Source organism: Crocodylus porosus, unplaced genomic scaffold, assembly GCF_001723895.1.
Source record: "Crocodylus porosus isolate Cpor-Errol unplaced genomic scaffold, CroPor_comp1, whole genome shotgun sequence".
Lineage (NCBI taxonomy): Eukaryota > Metazoa > Chordata > Crocodylia > Crocodylidae > Crocodylus > Crocodylus porosus.
The window spans coordinates 1704512-1723172 of record NW_017728944.1 but is presented as its reverse complement, the minus strand read 5'-3'; the positions used below and the strand labels follow the sequence as shown (position 1 = coordinate 1723172).

Sequence of the window (18661 nt, the reverse complement as noted above, 5' to 3'; positions counted from 1 at the left end):
GCAGATCTCACCATCCTGTTCTGACTGAAGGCCTCTTTTGCTCAGGGACTTTCATGCGAAATGTGCAAAATGTATTTCACTTAAGAAAAAATAAACAGACTCAGGTTATGTAAGGGTGTGTTGGACTAGCTGGGAGATATTAACAAGACTTGGCAGTGGGTAAAATTATCCTCCTTGATGACCCTGGATCAACAGTGCAGTCACTGTCTCAGCCTCTCTTGTGTCTTTCCCAAACAAGGCTGATCACATTTTTGACCAAGGACTGTGGGCTCTGCTAAGTGCCAGGAACAAGGAAATATTTTCTTTGCATGATCAGTAAAAAGGATCAGGAGGATTTTCTTGCAGCATAAAAAGCACCTGCCTGCCCACACCCTCCTACCTGCTTTTCTTGCAAACAGAACTGGTTTGATTTCCGCCCCCTCCCCCAGTATTCAATTTTCTTTTCACCTCCAGGTTGAGAAAGTCTAGCTCCAAGGGGGTCATTTTTAGAGACAGTGATAGTCATCTGGAAACAGGAATCTAACATGTAAACACTACTGTAGCTTCTAAGCCCAGCAGAAAGATGGATTTCGGGGCTAACAGGTGAACTGGGAGGCAGGACACCTGGGGTCTCTGCCTGGATCTTGGTTAAAATCAGGTTTCTGGGCAAAGACCAGCATGGAACAAGCTGGCCTTGTGTTCAGAGCAGGCAAAATGAATACAAGGACTCCTGGATTCTATTCTTGGCTAGTGCAAGTAGGAGTCAGCTGCTTGGCTTCTTATGGATCTTTTTTGGATCCTAAGAGATGACGCAGCATGAATCAGCACTTCCCATGCAGCTCAAGGGGCAAACTCCCAGCCCAGCACTCATTTTGCCCAGGGCAGTCCATACTTGGCCCAGATAGAGACCTGAAGACCTGTCCCTTTTACACTTTGGGGCTGTGAGTCAAGCAGAACAGATGCTCACAAGCAGAATAGTGCTTTAGGGTCCCTTGCCTTCATTCTGGCTGAGAGAAGATGGAGGTGGTGTGAAGAGCTATGGGGGCCACATTTCAGTCTCCTCCACTCATGGTAGCTAACCATGAGGCCATTTTGGCTGCCTGAGCTTCTGAACATGCCCTGAAGGGGAGGGAGGAGGTTGGGAGGGGCTAGTTCTTTGCTCAGCTTTGCTGGCTGTAAGCTCATGAGAAGAGAGAGAGGATGGTAAAGAGAAGGGGGAAAAAATGCTCCTCTAGCCTTGAAAGTGGCACGTGTGACCTCCCCTCCACGAAGCCCTGTGGCCTCAGCTTCTGGCCATGGAACCTGGGGGTGGGACCACGGCCAAGGATCAGCTGGTGGAGAGATAGCCCTTGGCATCATAGTACTGCTCCTAGGCTCTGGCTGACTGGGGCACACTGAAGCCAGCCAAGGAGAGACCAGCATGGCAGCTGCTGTGCTAGGAGAAGCCATGAGGCTAACCCTTGCCCCACCTCACTGCTGCCAGGGATCCCAATTCAGTCCTGCACTGGTGCTGAGGCTGGCACAGGGGCTGGCGGAGGGGAACAGCAATGCATATCTCCAAGCCTATGGTTGCTGGGGCTTGTTCTGGCTTCTGGACAAGGTTAGATGCCCTGTGGGGACTGCTAGGGACAGAGGAACACTGGCCATGGCTCCTCCTGCCCTGGGCCCACCTTGGCCTGCCTCTGACATGCCCCTAACAGTACTGCTCTTGGGAAGGGGATCTCCAATCAGGGAGATTCAAAGGGTAGGAGGGCTCATAGAGCACACAGGCCATACTTTCCTGATGACCACAGCCTGTTGGAGAGGTCACTTTAAAGGTACAAATGCATCATACATGAGTTGCTGTGAATCACCAACATGCACAGGATGGGGCACAATGGCCCCAGAGAAACTCCACCATGTTGGAAGAAGAGTGAGGTGATATCCTGGCCACTGCAGATCTCATCCCATGGATCTGAAATGCTGAGATCCAGAGCCCTCCTCTCAGGGGGTAGAAACAGGCCTGGCTACCCTGGCATTACAGGGGTCGACAGCAGCTGAGAATCCAGCCTCCTGGGCTCTGTGAAGAGGTCTGGTCCTGGGCAAGCCCTTGTATGGCCTGGGCTTGCCAAGGATCAGCCAGTGTGTGCCCTCTCCCAGCCAGTCCCTTCTCTGGGTTACTCATGTGGCAGAAACCCAAGACATAAGGCTTCCCCTGCTCTGCCTCGTTCCCCTTTACATAGGGCTGTGGATCTCAGCAGGGCCATTCCCTATCACAAGAGGGGGCTGTAAAGGAGTCAAAGTGCCTTTGAAGGCAGCGGCAGAACAAAGCCGAGAGCTGGGAACATGTGGGAAGGAGAGCAGGGTCCAGATCCTGCCAAACTCCTCACAGGGCATAGAGACAGGAGAGAACAATAGCAAATAGGTCAGAGCACAGGAAGCAGAGGGGAGAACTTGCCATGTACAGTACAGCATGTGTCTGCACGGTTATGGTGTGTAAGTAATTCTGAGATTGTGTGTGTGGGTGGGTGGGTGTGCATGTACATGCTTTAAAGTGCATAAGAGAAAAGCTCTGTGTGTGACTTTGTATGGATACATACGACTGTGCGCATGTGCACGCAAGTTGTAGATGTGTGTGCATGCACTCACATGCAAATGACTGTGTGTATGTGTGTGTGTCCGTATGGAGGCATAAGACCATGATTGCATGCAGCCAGGTGAGTGTATGCATGTGTGCGCAAGCTCATGTGCAAATGACTGCATGCATGTATATGTGCACACTTGTGTACAAGTGACTGCATGTGAGTTATGTAACACAGAGAAGGAGCAGCTTCCAAATGAGAACATGCTCCTAAATCCACTCCTTGCCCCGCACTATCCACCCACCATGCCCCTCTCTGTGCCTTGCTTTCCCTGTCTGCAACATGGGTAAACACCCTTTACCCACATCATAGGGAGAAGGTGAAGCATAATCTACAGATATCCTGCAAAGCACTGAGATCCCTGGTGACGGAGGCAAGTGAGAGGGAGACATTCCCCTTTTTCTAGGCATTTCTCTGTCCAGCTGGAGCAGTCCCATTCCTGCACAGAGTCTGGCTTGCAGTACAAACTTGACAAGGCTTGGCAACATCAGCAACACAAGCAGATTGTCAATGGCATACGTAGCCTCAAATTAGGGGTTTAAATAGGCCATGTCAGTAAACACACTGGGCCCGATTCATCTCGCGCTTACATCAGCACATCTCTGTTGACATTAGATGCACAGCTCCCGATTTATACCAGGTGGAGGAGAGAAGCGAATTGGGGCCCTTTGATTTTGCCATTGAGGTTTGTTAAGCTCTGAAGGTGCTAATTAAAGATTTGAATGTGTGTGTTGGGGGGGCGGGGAGCTGGGACATTGCACTCTTCAAGCTGGCAGCGTCTGAAAGCTAAAATAGGGACAGCGGCAATGACAGAAGCATGCCTGTAACTCCATGGAAATCAGTTGGCATAGGAGCAGGGGCTGCTCTTTGCTATGTACAGCACCTAGCATGAAGGGGCCGGAGGTGGCTGGCCTCTGGAAGATACTATAAAGCAACAACCAGAGAGAATTTGGAAGGAATTAAATTCTGCCTTGTGGGGTCAGCTGTTCACAAAAATATGTGCACCTTTCAGATCCCACGTTGGGACCCCACATCAAGGGTTAAGGAGATCTTGAATGGCCTGCAAAGTGCATGCTGGCCCTTTGCAAAGTGGTGGATATGAATGAGGGATGGTCACTGTCCTGCTGACTCATCCTGGCAGCTGAGCTAGAGGAAAATCTGACCTAAAAATTGCCAGAATCTCACAGTGAACAAATACTAGATCTCAATCTCTGTCCTCATTTCTTAACCAAAGCCTCCATAACCAAGGCACAAGGGAGAGAGGACTGAACACATCACTAAGATCCAGCATCATCCTGTTCTAACCCCAGCTGGATCACAGGGTAGCTGGGTGAGGTGGGACCAGTCACGTCCTCTCCCAAGCCTCAGTTTCCCTACACATAGCATGGGGAAAGGAATCTTCACCTAGAGAGATGCTGCTGGGATTGTTTAACCTCCATAAGGCACTTCCCCAAAGCCCTGCACAATGGTCTTCTCCCAGCTCAGAGCCATTTAAGAATAAAACACACTGACTATTTTTAGGGGTACAGAATTAAAAAAAACAACACAACAAAACAGTGCATCATCTCCCCCTGCTGGCCCAGCTCTGCAGCAGCAGCGCTAAACCCCACATTTATAGTCATGGGGTTTGGCACTCATGGGGTTTGAGCACCTAAATCCTAGAAACCCCAAACCCAGGGAGGGAACATGAAACTGATCAGAAGCAGGAAGTGAAACTGACTAGGTCTCTCTGTTCCTTCCCTGATGGAAAGGCTGGGGGAAGAAGAAGAGGTTTTCTGTGCTGTGGATATTTTTGAATTTCAAAATGATTCCTGTTCTATATCAGGGAAAAATCAAACCTTTGCAAAATGAGAGAGAGAGAGACCCAATTCAGCCTCACTCATTGTTACCAGAAATTCCATCCTCATCTGAATTGTTAGGAACATTCCTGCGGAGAGTTTCGGTGTCGCTGAAGAATTCCCCATTCACTGTAGCCATGAGCTAGCTACATTGCTAGCATGGAGACAAGTGAGTGAGGGTAAAAGGCATCTTGTGCCAGATCATAAAGAAAGCTAAGCATCCTCAGGAGAAATGCAGAGCTGAAGCAGTCCACAGAGCATATGGCTCAAAGCAGGATCAGGAGAGAGTACCCCATGCACAGACCTAGAGAACCAGCCCGTCTGAGATCCGCAGAAGACTGGGCTGGGCTCTTGGCACTGGGGTGAATTTTGCCAGGAGCTTTAGTTGGATGGGCAGGACCGTACCTTTCAGAGATGGAGGGGTGTAGGTGCATGGGTTGGATCTCTTCGTTTTGTGCAGATGGCCCTCGCCCATGGCTCTCTGGAGAGGAGAAGAGAAGGGTGATCAGGAGATTTGCCTTGAGCATGCAGGAAGGGGCAAGATCAGGGCAGGGAAATTAAGCCAAGCAGCCACTCAGCCAACGTGGCCCATCCCTCCCCTGATAAAAGTTGGACTGGTGGTGGGAACCTCTCAGTGTCCTGTTGATGAAGACAAGGCCACCTTTTCCAATGCTAGTTGTTAAGCATAGATGCCCTTACTGAGATGGGAAAAAACTGGGGGTGACAGAAGCAAAATGCAGGGAATCCAAAGCCAGGGGTATAGATATCAGCACACCTCTGAAAACAGCTTTTGCAAAGCCCAGGTCACCATCAGCTAGTCAAGCTGTATACAAAGTGCTAGAGATTGCCTTAAGGTTGGTGCTAAGATCTAGACTGATAGGCTTAGACCAATGGAAATGGGAAATCCAGAGGCAGTGCGGGTTCCACCCACCCACTGTGCTGCCAATGTCCATCAACCCTAACCCTAACCCTGGGCCTCCCTCCCTGGGGCCTGAAAGGCACTGAGGCAGGTGAAGGGAAATGGGAGTGGCTTTCTGAGGACAGAGAATCTAGTGTGGGCTTTCAATTACTGGAGGAGGAGCCCCGAGAACATATGGCTAATTCCTGTGTTAATAAACCCAAACTCCAAGGGGGGGTTGGATCCTACCAAGGGTCCACAGACAATGTCTGGGAGCTGGTTGTGGAACATCTGTTGGCACCCAGGCCAGTCAGAACCAACTGTGGATACCTGCAACGTGCTGAGACACAGCACGTTCATCTCACATAAGCTGCAGAACACCCGTCAGCTGGTAACAGGTTAGAGTCCTCACTGACCCTAAACGGGGGCTCCATGTGACCTGGCCTTCATGAAGACAAGTGATTCTATATTGTGCTATCCAGCAAGGGGCTTATTTTATTTTAATTTATTGCACAGTAGCAAAACCATGCCGCGATTATAAGCTGTGGATGTGATAGAGTTATAAAATGTGGGATCTCTGCCTTACAAGGCAGGGTTGAAGAGCAGCCAAAACACCAACCGGTTCCAAAGCCTCTGACTTCCGGCTCCTATTCATGTCTCCCTGCTCCACTGTGGCACTGCCTCTTGCCACATGCAGTGAGGAATTTAATTGGATTCAAGATCAAGGAGAAGTCATGGAAAATGCGAGCGGAGATAAGCTCTCGCCAGATCAGGGTGACACAGCAAGAGATCTGGCCCTTGCGACAGCCAGAAGTGTTTGTTAACTTCCAAGATAACTTTGCCCCTTGGAATCTAGCCCTGCTATACCGGATTTACAAGGGCAAAAAGGCGGCACAAGCCCATAGATCAATAGGCTGACATTCCCCTGTACTCCCTCATGCACCCCCCTTAGTAAATTCTGAATGGATCTGGTGATGATTAGTAGAAACCAAAAGCAGTAGCTGTCCACACACAGTGCAAGTGACCTTTGCTGCTCTGCTCAGGACCCTCACTTCTCATCTAGAGCCCCTCCCTCATTAATTCAGCTCTGGGCTCCTCAACCAGGGTTTTGTTCATTGCAACTCCTTTCTCTTCCAGCCCTGGGCACCCTATACACTGTTCTCCCAATACCCCTCAGTCCCAATCCACAACCCTCCCACTGTTAATCCTGTCCTGGAGTCACCCAACTCTACCACAGGCCCCTGCAATGAATGATTTGCCACTACCCACACTGATTCCTGCCCAAATCTTGCAGCTGTTGTGGTGGTAAAAGGCAGTGCCAGTACAGTGACAGGGGTGATTTTTCCACAGGGAGGTCAGAGTGAATCTCTCTGGAGATGGTTCACTCCTCTGATGTCCCGTCTGTGTCAGCCCCAAACTAAATGCCCGCCCCCCCAGCCAGCTTACCAAGTAGAAAGAGACTTCAGCATCGTCACCAGCACGCCCTTTCACCTGACTCCAGTAGAAGGGACTTCCTGAGTCTTACTGCATCTTCATAGCTTTCTCCCCCTATCCCTGTCTGTTTCTCCCCCCTACCCTTCCTCATGGAGGTCCCCCCTCCTTCCCACCTGTCACTCACCTGGTATGGGGAAGACTCCTCTTCTGTAGGAGAAACAAAAAAGGCAAAAAACAGGAAAAGAGTTAAAGACAAAGAAAACACAATCTTGGGACAAGCAGCAGGGATGCTTGGTGCTGGGTAGGGAGGGGCCCCAGATCCATCTCTAGTAAGGATGGAAGGTGAAACCCAAGTAGATTGAAGCACCACGCCCTGGTTGAATCTGCCCTTATTCCCCCACCCTATGAGCAGAGTGCTCTACCCACCAGATGGGAAGTGCCCCCAATCCCAACCCCAGCTGAGATCAAGATCAAGATCAAGATCAAGAGGGAGGGTGCCCAGGGGACTCTGAGTCACCTGTCCAGCACCATGATGGAACTGCCCAAAGCTGTAACAGCCCAAAGCTGCCCCATGGTATCTCAGAGGCTATGGAATCTGTGCCTGGGCTCTGGGAGAAAGTGTTCCTGTGGTACTCCACTGGGGGAAGACCTCCCACTACTCAATGGTAACAAACTTACAGTAACTACTGCATCTGTTTGACCCTTTTACAACAAAGGCCAAAACCCAGGACCCTCATGGACAGCCTCTGCACTGGAAATATATTCTTAACTGATCCATTTTCAGCATCTACATGACCTCAGCTTGTCTGCATGTTGACCCTCTCACACATGGTACTTGCAGATATCACACACATGTGACCTTGTCTTGGAGGAGGTCAAGTCACCAGAAAAGACAGTGCTCATGACATGGAACTCCACTAAATGGCTACTGGGCCCGGGGGAGGGAAGTGGGGCAAATGGGGAATGAGACCACCCACCTGCAGTACAGTTTGTAGGATTGTAAGGCCCAGAAAGGGAATAGAAAGAGCATTTTCATGTGCATATTTTTAAATACGCATGGTAATTTGTCATTAAATATGATCATTTTAGGTTTCTGATGCAACCTTTCCAGTTCTCAAACCTCACCACATGGACACCCATCCCCCTTTTAGTAGGGAAGGTGTCAACCCCAACACACACACACTCCCTGTTGGCCCCCAGTGAGTGAACAACGGGTGTGAGAGGTTCTCCCAATGCTGTGGGTCTTCCCCTCACCTCCCCTGAGCTGCCAGTGGGGTTGGCTTTCTGCCCCATCCTTTCCTCCCCTCTAGCAAGGCATTCTCAGCTCCATGGCCCCAGAAGCCACTTCTGCCCCGTCTGCATAGAAACTAACCTTTGCCTGCCCTCCTCACCCTCCCTGACATGCCCCTTGCTGCTCAGGGGGCTGGGCCTGAGGGCAAAGCTCCCTTCTTATCCCCTCACCTAGCAGAACAGGCCTCACCTGGGGATGAATGCTCCGACAGCTGGAAGAGCATGGCCGGCGTGGGCCTCCGTCGTCGGATCTAAACAGAAAGGAAGGAAGAAAGTCTTCAGTGTTGCTTTGTTGCCCCATGAGAGGAGAGGAGAGGGCAGCATAGGGAAGCTGGGAGATGAATATTTGCCTCCGGCTTTCTTCTGGCACCAAAGCCACCATCATTGTGGTCTAGCTGGGTGTCTCCTTCCTTTACCTTCCCCTTCAGAGCCACTGTTGTGATACCCAGAAGCATCAGGCCATGACCATCATCAGAGGATGAGGCCAGAAGGCTAGGCCTAGAGCTCACATGGCATTTTATAGGCTGTGATGCTTATAAAAAACTCAGGTCACTAAAGTGTGTTCTAAAAACCCACCACAATGACCAAAACCAGGTCTGTGTTTCTTTGTGGTGCCCCATTTGCCAGCAGCCTCCCGAGGTCTCTCATCTCAGACTGTTAGCACTCCGGGGCTGGGATCATCTTTGTGTTCCATGTCTGTACAGCTCCTATTACTGTGAGACTCACCATGCCAGGACTAGGCTTGCAGGCACTACAGCAACATAAGTAATAACTCATAGTAAAATCCTGCTGCCCTCATCTACTCCATCCCCAACACATGCTCCCTCCCGTCCTCTGCTGGCCCCACTCAAACCCAAGGGACTTGTCTTCCACTGCCTGACAGTGCCCCAGGGCTCATACCAAACCCTTACAATGTACACACAGTACATCACTGCTGCCCTCTTTTGCCCTACACCTTGTACAGGCTACAAACAATACAACAGCGACAGCAAAAGGACAGGAGAAGCTTTCTCTCCTGCCATGCAACTCTGGAGTTGCCATATTATCTGCTAGGAGCCTGATGAAGATTGCCGCACCGCAACCTCATCCCAGACCTTGTGCTGTTAAGAATGCTCACAGCTCTGGAATTGCTGAACTCCCTGAGTTCATTTAAAAAGAGTTGGTGCATTATGAGCCATTGCAATTCCTGAGGAAAGATTGAAAACATGACTCACGTGAACCCCGAGGGCTCAGAGATTGGCGAGCGAGTGAAAGGATCTCTCCGTTCATTGATCTGTTACAATCTCATGATCTTTTGTGCCGGCCTCATGATTTCCAAGGGTCTGACTCACGGACTGTGAAAGCTTCAGGCTGGCCAGATGGCTCAAGCTGGGGGAAACTCTTGTCCTTTTCCCTTTTGCTTTCTTTCAACCTTCCACACTCCTTCCCTCAGTTGTTCCAAGGCTCTCACATTTGCCAGGAAAGACCCTGTCCCTGGGGTGCTCTGCTGGGCACCAATCAGGCCCAAACTATTAATAGCAGTCACCAATCAGTAGCAGCTGCATTTTGCAGCTTGAAATAGAGAGAGAAGGTCCCTAGACCACTGGTTAGCGTACCAGGCTAGAAGCCTGGGTTCTCTGTTCTGCTACCAACTTCCTATGTGAACCTGGGCAAGTCACTTAGCCTCTCTGGGCCTCAAACCCTATCGGTACTGGAGAGCTAACAGCACCACCTGAAAGTCAAAAAATGCCTGAAAGCGATGGGAGTGAAATTCATATCTAAGGATGAAATTCATTAAAAGGGCCTATCTTTTTCCAGAAGACACAGCTGCTTTGACACACAGGAACTCAGCACTCTCTGAACATCTCCTTAAGGTACCTCAGCTCAGACACTCAGGAACTCAGGCACCCTCATCTATTGCCCAGGTTGGAAAAACTGAGGTTAGGATTCCCTTTAGAAATATCCCCCCCGTCCCAACACACATACAACCACTGGGTATCAGCCTTCATGGCCTGTTGGCCTCTGCAAAATAGGAGGCTGATGGTGCTACTGGTGACATTTGCCACATGGAGACAGGTCCAGGGGCATTAGACAGAAACCTTTGCACTCAGTGCCCAGAGATCAGCCACGGGACAGCAACTCGAGGAAGGAAATTTCCATAGCACTGAAACAAGGCCTTGCATTTGACCTGTAACCTTGAGGTCACATGGCACTCAGGCTCTCCTTTTAGATGACTGTGTGTTGCCAAGGGAGGTTTTGAGGGCAGTAAATGGGACATTGATGGGTTACACTCACAATGCATGAGGACAAATTGGTTTGGCAGAACTAGCTCCTTTCTGAAGTTGCAGCCAGCATTTACTGACCGTTCCCTCTCCCTGCACCCTCTCATTGCCCACCCCACTTACTCACATGGGAGCTACAAAGCTACCAGCCGCATGGCTGTCAGGAGGCCACAGCAAAACAGAACTGAGACCTGTCATGTTGTCTCCTCCCCAGATAGGCTTGGGGGAGTTCACAGGACCCAGATCTTCACTCTTCTGCTCCCCCTCCCCAGAGATCTGGTTGGCTTGTCAGAGACTCACGAGGGCTTGACCAACACACAGAGTTTTGTGCAACTGCTGCCTGTGACTTTTGCAAATTGAGTTAACCCTGTGCGAGAATAGGTGGGCATCTGCACACTGCCACTTTTGGCAAGCAGCTCAGGTTCAAGTGTGCAAGTGCACGGTATCTTGCACACACAAGTTCACCCAAGATTTGCATGCACAGCCTAGCAACTGTGGTAGTTCGGATGATTTTGTGAGCCTCTGCATACAAGTGCCTTGGAGAGAGAGAGTGCGTGCGTGTGTGTGTGTAAAAGCACCAGGGAGTTTGAGAGAACTGGGGCAGATATGTGGGTGTGTGCATCTGTGTCTGTGTGTGTAACGGCATCAGGGAGTTTGAGAGAACTGGGGCAGGAATGGCATTCATACTCGTGTGTCACACCTGTGAGTGTGCATGATGTGTTACGTTCATGTATGTGTTATATTTGTATAAATATATGCCATATGTGTGGCCTAAGTGCATGTGTGTTGTGTGCCTAAGTAAATGTGTGTTGTGGTAAACGTGTCAGGTAAATGTGTTGTGTATATAGAGACGTGTAGATGTGTGTGTGCGTGTGAGTGTGTGCGTTCACACGTGTGCATGTGCGCTAGGGTCATACGCCAGTGCCAGCACCTGTCCTAGAAGGCAGTATTCCTTCTTTGCTGTACCCCTCGCCCTCCACTCTGCCCCAGACCCACAAACACAACTGAACCTGTTGATATGCCCCACTTACCATCTCCACTGCCCGTGGGTCCAGCTGGCTGGGGGGTGCAGGGACTGAAAACTGGATCTTCTTGCGATCCTTGGGGTCCATCGTGCTGGTGGGCTCTGTCTCTGTCTCTTCTCTCTCAGCTCCTGAAACCAGCTTTCAAGTCCAGGTCCTCCTTCTCTGGAGCTCTCCCGTTCCCTCTCTCCTCTGAACTCACGGGGAAGGGAGAACTATGCTGCTCAGTCCCCCGGAGCCCCGTGCTCCAGCCCAGATGGCTCCTGTTTGAGCCTCACAAAGGAGTCTCCCTCTGCTCTGCTCAAATGTGCCCGCTCCCCTGTCACCCAGCAGAGTTAGGCAGCTCCATCCCCGCTGCAGGAGTGACTCGTGTAGGTAGGGAGGGCAGAGGCAGAGACAGGAGGAGGAGGCAGGGAGGGAGGGAGCACTGCCCTCCTACCAGCTCACTGGAGCCACGGTCTGAATTATTAATCCTCTGGGCAGGGGGCAAAGGCCTCGTTTAATGAGCCCTCACCGGGAGCCGATTCGGGTGGTTTCAAACAAAACCATCCGTGTTTAACTCTTTAATTGCCCAGCTCAGGAGAGGACCCCCTCCCCTCTGGGAAATTTGATTGCATTGGGATTAGTGCCTGCTTGCAGAAGGGTGTTTATGTGGGTGTGTAGGTAGGAGGCAGTGCTGCTCAGTAGGACAAGCAGGCACTAGACACGGTGCTCTGAGTGGGTTCCAAGAAACTTAAGTCCTAGCCTTGGTTCTACCAGTAGGCTTAAAGCAAGTTGCTTAGCTTTCCTGTGCCTCAGTTTACCTACCTGCAGCACCCACTTGCTCTTGCTAAATCCCTCCAAGATTTGTGGGTGACAAACTAAATGGAGGTGCCATCCCAATAGACAACTCATTTTGGTTTCATGTGCATGTGGTGTTCACATCGTGAAGCATACATGCAAGGGCAAATCATTTTAATCCTGGGGGGCACTGAGATAGATGCGCATTGGCTTTTTGCACATACCTCAGCCTGCATGCATGTGTGCACACATGTGCATGTGGCCGAGTGTTCATTTGTCACATGAGTGGGTGCAACGGGTTATTTGGGTGTGTGGTGTGTACCTGAGTGCCCTGGTTGTATGTGCCTATGAAAGCAGGCATTGTCTTTCAGGAGGTGTGTGTGTTTGTGTTGGCTTTGAATTTTCTGAGTAGCACATACCTCATTAAAACACTCTTTTCCAAGAGCAGCCCAATAAATTGAAAGATGCTGCATCTTAAAGGGGAAGGCTGGGAGGAAGTGAAGCTAGCAGACAGAACTAGGAGCGGGACACAGGAAATCTACCAGATTCTCTTTTATGCTTTACCACGGACTCTGTGGCTGACCTTAGATAAATCACTTAATCTGCTTTGGGCCTCAGTTCCCTATCAGTAAAATGGGGATAACATTCTCCTACCACAAAGGTCTAGAGGGTAAAAAAAAACAAACCCTTAAATGATCAGAAAGGCCAGATAAATACCTAGTAGACCTGACCAGAAAGACATTGTATGCCCTGTAGGTCATGTGACATTCCTCTGTTTGCTTTTGTCCCTCAGATCAGGACAAGAAGTGACAATATTAGAATCCATTTCAGAATAAAATGGTAAGAAAAAGAATATGGTTCAGAAATATTTTTGTTTCATTTGAGTCTAGGATGTCCATAATGTACTATGGGAACTTATCCATGGGAGGTATCATGGGAGATGTAGTCCAAGCAGATGACAGGACCTATAAGGGAATATGAAGGCACAGTGGGGTTCAAACTACACCTGTCATGCTGCATCATGATGGCTCTGGCAGGCACAGGGAACAATGTCAACCCCCTGCAAAACTATAGTTCTCTTTTTGATTTTCCTATTGGAAAGTTCCACCCAAATCAAAACCCTTTCCGTGGGGAAAAGAAATCTAGAAATACTTTTGGCCAAAGCCCATTTCCTGATGGGAAAACGTTTCTTTTGGAAGTTTGCAGCCAACCCACACAACTTGGTAGTTAGGAACGACTCATGCCACATGAAGCAGATGTACTCCAACTTTGCTGTTAAAACTTTGATTACCTCACATGGATCTAGATAAGAGCCACCGGTGGGATTTGCAGTTATTTAAGATCCTTTCATCTGAAGTCGTTCAAGTGAGATGGAAAGGCTGTTTTACAAGATTTACTCAAGTTACTTGACTTGTAAGCATCACTTACGTGGCAGAGAAGAATAATTCTCTTTGCTGCAGGGAAGCACCAGGCGAGTTCCTCTAGCCATTGTGATGCAGGTCAGACCAGACAAAAGGAACAGGTCCTTTTGGCTCATTAATCCACACGCACCTTTACACCTTTCATGGATCCGGGTAGCCCAGTGCTGGCCCAAGATACCAGAGTGCTAAGTACTGCACGAACAGAGCAGAGAGAAAGTTCCTGTGCCAAAGGCCTACAGTCTATAGGCAAAAGGTCAGCCTTCAGACACTCTCAGCAGGGTTTGCCAGCTGTGCCTATGTTATTTCCAAAGCGCTCAATCCTAAAATCTACGGCTTGGGTCTCTTAGCTAGTATGAACTAATATGGCTGCATTAACTTCTCTAACAGACACCAGCCAAGAGGTTAGGACTCCGTTTCCACATTTCTTATGAAAAAAAGCATTTTGGACAAAATTCCAATTTGCTTATAAAAGCTCTCATTTTCATCAATATTTTCTTCTTCACTTGCAAAATATTCACAGTTTTGAGTTCTTGGGGGTAGGAGGCAGATCATTTTTTGATTTTTCAGTGAAAAAAATCAAATTGTTCTGCAACCAAATCTGATTTTGTTTGGTAAGAGATAAAATCCAGCTCCCAGCCTGCTCTCAGGAACAACCAGCAGCACCTCTCATCATACCGACACTGTGCTACATAACACAAGTCTCTGACACTTATTTTAAACTGATATTAGATACAAAAAGGGATCTAATTATTTTCCCCGACTTACCTGTCAACCCCATCAGTCTTATGTTCTTTTCCATATGACTTCAGCTTTGGCCTTGTCTTCTCCAACAGAAAAAGGCTGGTTTTACCCCATGCCAACTAAGTATCACACAGTATCATCCTAATGTGGACAGGACATGTCAGTGGAGCACTGGATAAACCAATACCCACGACAGTTTGTGGCCCTATTGTACATTTGCCACTGACTCCCTGTGTAACCTTGGGCAGGTCACTTGGTCTCTGGGGAAAAAAAGTCTCCAGTGCCCAACTGCATAGTAGGGATTATAGCACTACCTGCCTCACAGGAATAGCATGAGGACAAATGGATTACAGACCATTTAGCTTCCAGGTCCTACAGTAATAGGTGACTGGCTGGTTCTAGGAGTCCTTCAGATGGATGGCTCTGGTTGGCTGGGAAACCCAGCTCGTCACTGGCAGGTGTCATTACAAACCTTTAGCCTGGCTCTGATAAGGAGGATGCTGGGTGACGTGAGCAGCAGAGCTGAGCTGGCTCAGGCTCAGGGATTTCTAGGTGAGCCAACTGCTTTAAATGGCTGGGTTCCAGAAGCTGTGGTTACAGCAAAATATTTACCCAAGCGAGGCATCCAGCAATCCAAATCCGCCTCCCTTTCACCCAGATCCGTTACGGAAAATAAAGCAAAAGCGCTTTCCACCGTGTGGTCTAGTGGGTGGAAGGCTGGGCTGGGATTCAGGATGCCTGGGTTCTTTCCCTGCCTCTGCTATGTGACCTTACTCAGAGCAGCAACCAGGGGTTTTAAAATAAAATTAAAAAAGACAAAAACAGACCAGGATGTAAAAAAGCCCCAGGGATTCCAGCCTGTAGCCTGGCACTGCCCAATTTCAGTGCCTCAGGTTCCCAGCCAGAGTCCATGCTCATCAGCTCAGTCTTCCCCTCCAGGTCTCTTTTGCTGACATCACTGCTTCCCAGTCCCAGTCTACCCCTCCACCCTACCTCTCAGTTCCAGTTTCTCTTGCCACCCCCATTCCCAGCGACCCCCACTGCATGATCCTTAAGTTCTTTCTCATGATCTATTCCCATCCCTCTCAGTATCCCCCTCTCTTGTCCCACTTTGCATTCAAATCAAGCAGCTCCTTTCCCACATGCCTGGGCTGCAACAGTGGTATTAGTTTAAGCATAGAAAAAAGAGGTTTCCAAACCCTAGCAAAATACTCCCTACCCCAGCACAGCATTGGGCTGCTCAGACGTTGCTGGGAGTCTACCCAGTGGGATGGGATCTCCAGGTACTTCCAAGGTCAAAGGTCAAAACACAGCTGGGCTTAATTGAGCTAGTGTGGTTACAGGGCACCTGTTTCTAAAGCCTATGGCACAAAAGTGAATCACATGGGCAGCATCACATCCACCCTTCTTGGATTCCCCAGCCTGGATGACTAGGAAACCGCATACAGCTGGGGCAGCCTTTGGCACAAATCTGCCACCTTACACCTCGCTTCAGGGGCTTCACTTCCAAATGTCTGAGCTTCTACTGTGAATGCGCAAACTGAGGTTTTATACAGGTTCCAAACTTTTCTGGGTGAATTCCAAGGGCCCAGTGCAAAGCAGGAAAACCAGTCGCAGAAAAGAGACGATCTAAAAAAGGAAATCATAAAACAAAGCCACTGCCCCTTCTGCTCTCCTTGCTATCTGAGGCAGCTGGACTATGTTGGGGTTCCCAGGACAAAAAGTTCAATGGATTTAAATAGGATGAAGTTACAAGCAACTGAAAACAGAGTCTTAGCAAGAGAAGGGTCAGGGCCCTGTTCCAAACCCACCAATTATACCAAACTTGGTCCCTACCTGAAATGCCTGATCTCCAGGGGCGATGGCAGGCAGGAAGCATCTTCCAGTGCCAAGAAGGGCTCTTTTGTTGACTCACTGCGAAAGGGAACCTCATTCTCAGTTACAGCAAAAAAGGCCTTGCAATCTCAGGCTGGTTCTGCAAACCCCAGAGAAAGGCCATGATATTCTCAAGGTCTCCGGTTCTTACAGCCCATACGCTCCTCTGCCTCACGAGCAAGTTCTTACACGCTGCCCACGTTGAAGTCCCACAGGGTGGGGATTTCCCTGGACTAGTTCTGCTCTGATTCTATGTGAAGCATTCACGTGGCTGGTGCCACCACCAATGAATTGGAGACTCCAATGCTCTTGAATGCATTATTGTCAGGTCTTTTCTTACTGCTGTTTGCACCTAGCAAACAGGAAGCCTAGGAGCACAACTAGGGCTGCAGCACAACAACGCAAACACATCTGTGAGGAAGGGAAGGTGCGTAGGGATAACTAGACCCAAACTACAATCTCTGCAACAAACCAAGGCATGGGGAGTACAGCAGACAAAGCAAGGAAGCCCACAACCAGGAGACCTGGGGCAACAGTCACAAGCTTCACCAATAATCAGCATCTGTCAGGTGCTACAGGTAGACTTAACTAGGGACCTGCTGCTTCTTTAAGCCAGTGAGGAGATATGTGGGTGCAGCCAGCCTGATCCACCACAGCTAGCCAAGCAGGGTAGGGTGGACTGTTGCTAACACACTCATACTGGCTTGTGCCTTGGGTGTGTTGACCTCTGCAGGGCAAAAGGCAGGGAAGCACCTTAGAGTCTAACTGGTTCAAAGAGGAGTCAGCTTTCGTAGGCTACAACTTTCTCCGCCAGGTGCTCATGGATGGTGGCAAACAGTCTCATCCTTCCAAGTGCTTCTGATTTCCCAGAATTCCAGAGGAAAGGCATTGCTGGTGCCCACCAACCCTCCCTCCCCAGTGCCGTGGGAGCAGCTGGGCAGCTCCAGCCTGGCCCAGGGTTGGACTCTCATTGTTGCTGCTGGGCTCATTCGCACCTGTGCAAAGCTCCTCAGCTGACAAGCCAGCCTAGCAGCTCTGGAGGGACCAGAGCAAGGGTTATGCCAGGCCCAGAGCCATCCAATGGGGCTTCCTGGGGCTGGCACCTTGCCATCTCCAGTGGCACCGCCCAGGCAGCAGCATGTGATCTCACAGGGAGCTGGCACTGCATGAGCATAAGGAACCCAGCAGGTTGTTATGGCAACAGGTTCTTTTTGATTGTTGTTAAATCATTTTGCACAGGCTTTTTTTGGTCCTAAAGCAGTTTTTCCTGGGAGACTTCTCCCCCGCAGGAAGCACTCAGCACGAAAAGAGCAGGGCAGGTGTCATGTCCCCCTCCCATCCCATCCCATCCCATCCCACCCCTGCCCAGGGAAGGACCCATGGGTTTGCAATGTCTCACCTCACTGGCACATTCTTCACAGCGCGTCACCTCCCTGGAGGGCATGGCTCACGCCCCAGTGCACACATGGCAGGGGGCACAGAACAGTTCCATGCAACAGAGGAAGGCTCCAGGGATGTTCCTGGGGCTGAGATGGGTGGTGGGGCATAAGTCAGGCAAGGCGGACACTGGCAGAGCTGTATGGGCAGATGCCAATGGGGCTTGCAAGTTGGGAGTGAGGGGCACTAGCAGACCTGTTGGAGAACTAATGCCAGGACAGTGAGGGACTGTAGGTTGAGGACGAGGGGTACTGTCAGAGCTGAGAGGGAGCCCAGAGTTGGGCTAACAGAGAGCTGTAGGCTGGGATCCACATGGCACAATACCATGCCCTGCAGATGCCCAAGTGAGGCTGAAGACCCAGAGCAGTCCAGTTGCAAAAGCCCAGCACTGTGCCCAGGCTAAGGTACCTCAGGAGGGTTAATCAGGCCAGAGGCATGCCATGAGAAGGTGGATAGGTGCTCCAGAGCTAGCTCAGGGGTCACTACACAGCACTGTATGGTGCTACATGGATGCACCCCCAGCAGTATGTGAGCCAGAGCTAGACTGGGACACAACCCAGAAGTAAGGGGCACCAGCAGGCCTGCCTATGGGGAAATGAGAACTGGAATAGCAACTGGGGTGTGGGGAGGAGGGACAGGGGGATTGAGGTCAGAGGTAGGGGTCTCAACAGAGCTGAGAGCAGCCCTGGCTCCACCAGCTCCCATGGAGCCTGGAGAGTGAGGTGAAAATCAGGGTTCCTCAGGGAACCAGGTCATGGAGGGGTTAAATGGTAGATCATAGTGTCTGGCAGTATCCCTTTCCACCGTACAGCATCTTCCATCCCACAGCACTCTGAGGGTCAACATGGGTCTTGCAGTCAGAGCAGTATTGCCAGCATCCTGACGCAGAACTAATGACCTGGTCTTAGCCCTGGCACTTGTGCAAACCCAAGGGGAGCAAAACTGGACATGTCTTAAGGCACACCCACCCCCCAACACATCTAACACAGACATCACACACATGCCACCCGCCCACCCTGAACACTCTTGTCCTTGGACCCATATTGTTCAATATCTTCATTAAC

At 50.1% G+C, this 18661-nt stretch overlaps 1 protein-coding gene across 4 annotated transcripts in view; it reads right to left on the bottom strand.

Annotated features, from left to right (window-relative positions):
• PPP1R1B (protein phosphatase 1 regulatory inhibitor subunit 1B) overlaps positions 1 to 18661 on the bottom strand; it is a 57384-nt gene that overhangs the window by 16798 nt on the left and 21925 nt on the right. Inside the window, exons 5-9 of one of the 4 annotated variants that reach the window (XM_019550288.1) lie at positions 17560 to 17686; positions 11353 to 11535; positions 8251 to 8311; positions 6955 to 6977; positions 4844 to 4919 (exon numbers count right to left, since the gene is read on the bottom strand). In XM_019550288.1, the coding sequence (XP_019405833.1) occupies positions 4844 to 4919; positions 6955 to 6977; positions 8251 to 8311; positions 11353 to 11433 (241 nt within the window). In that variant the 5' untranslated portion in view covers positions 11434 to 11535; positions 17560 to 17686. Of the gene's footprint in view, positions 1 to 4843; positions 4920 to 6954; positions 6978 to 8250; positions 8312 to 11352; positions 15228 to 16121; positions 16138 to 17559; positions 17687 to 18661 lie in introns of those variants that run through there. The other 3 variants (XM_019550289.1, XM_019550290.1, XM_019550291.1) reach the window with 3 other exon arrangements.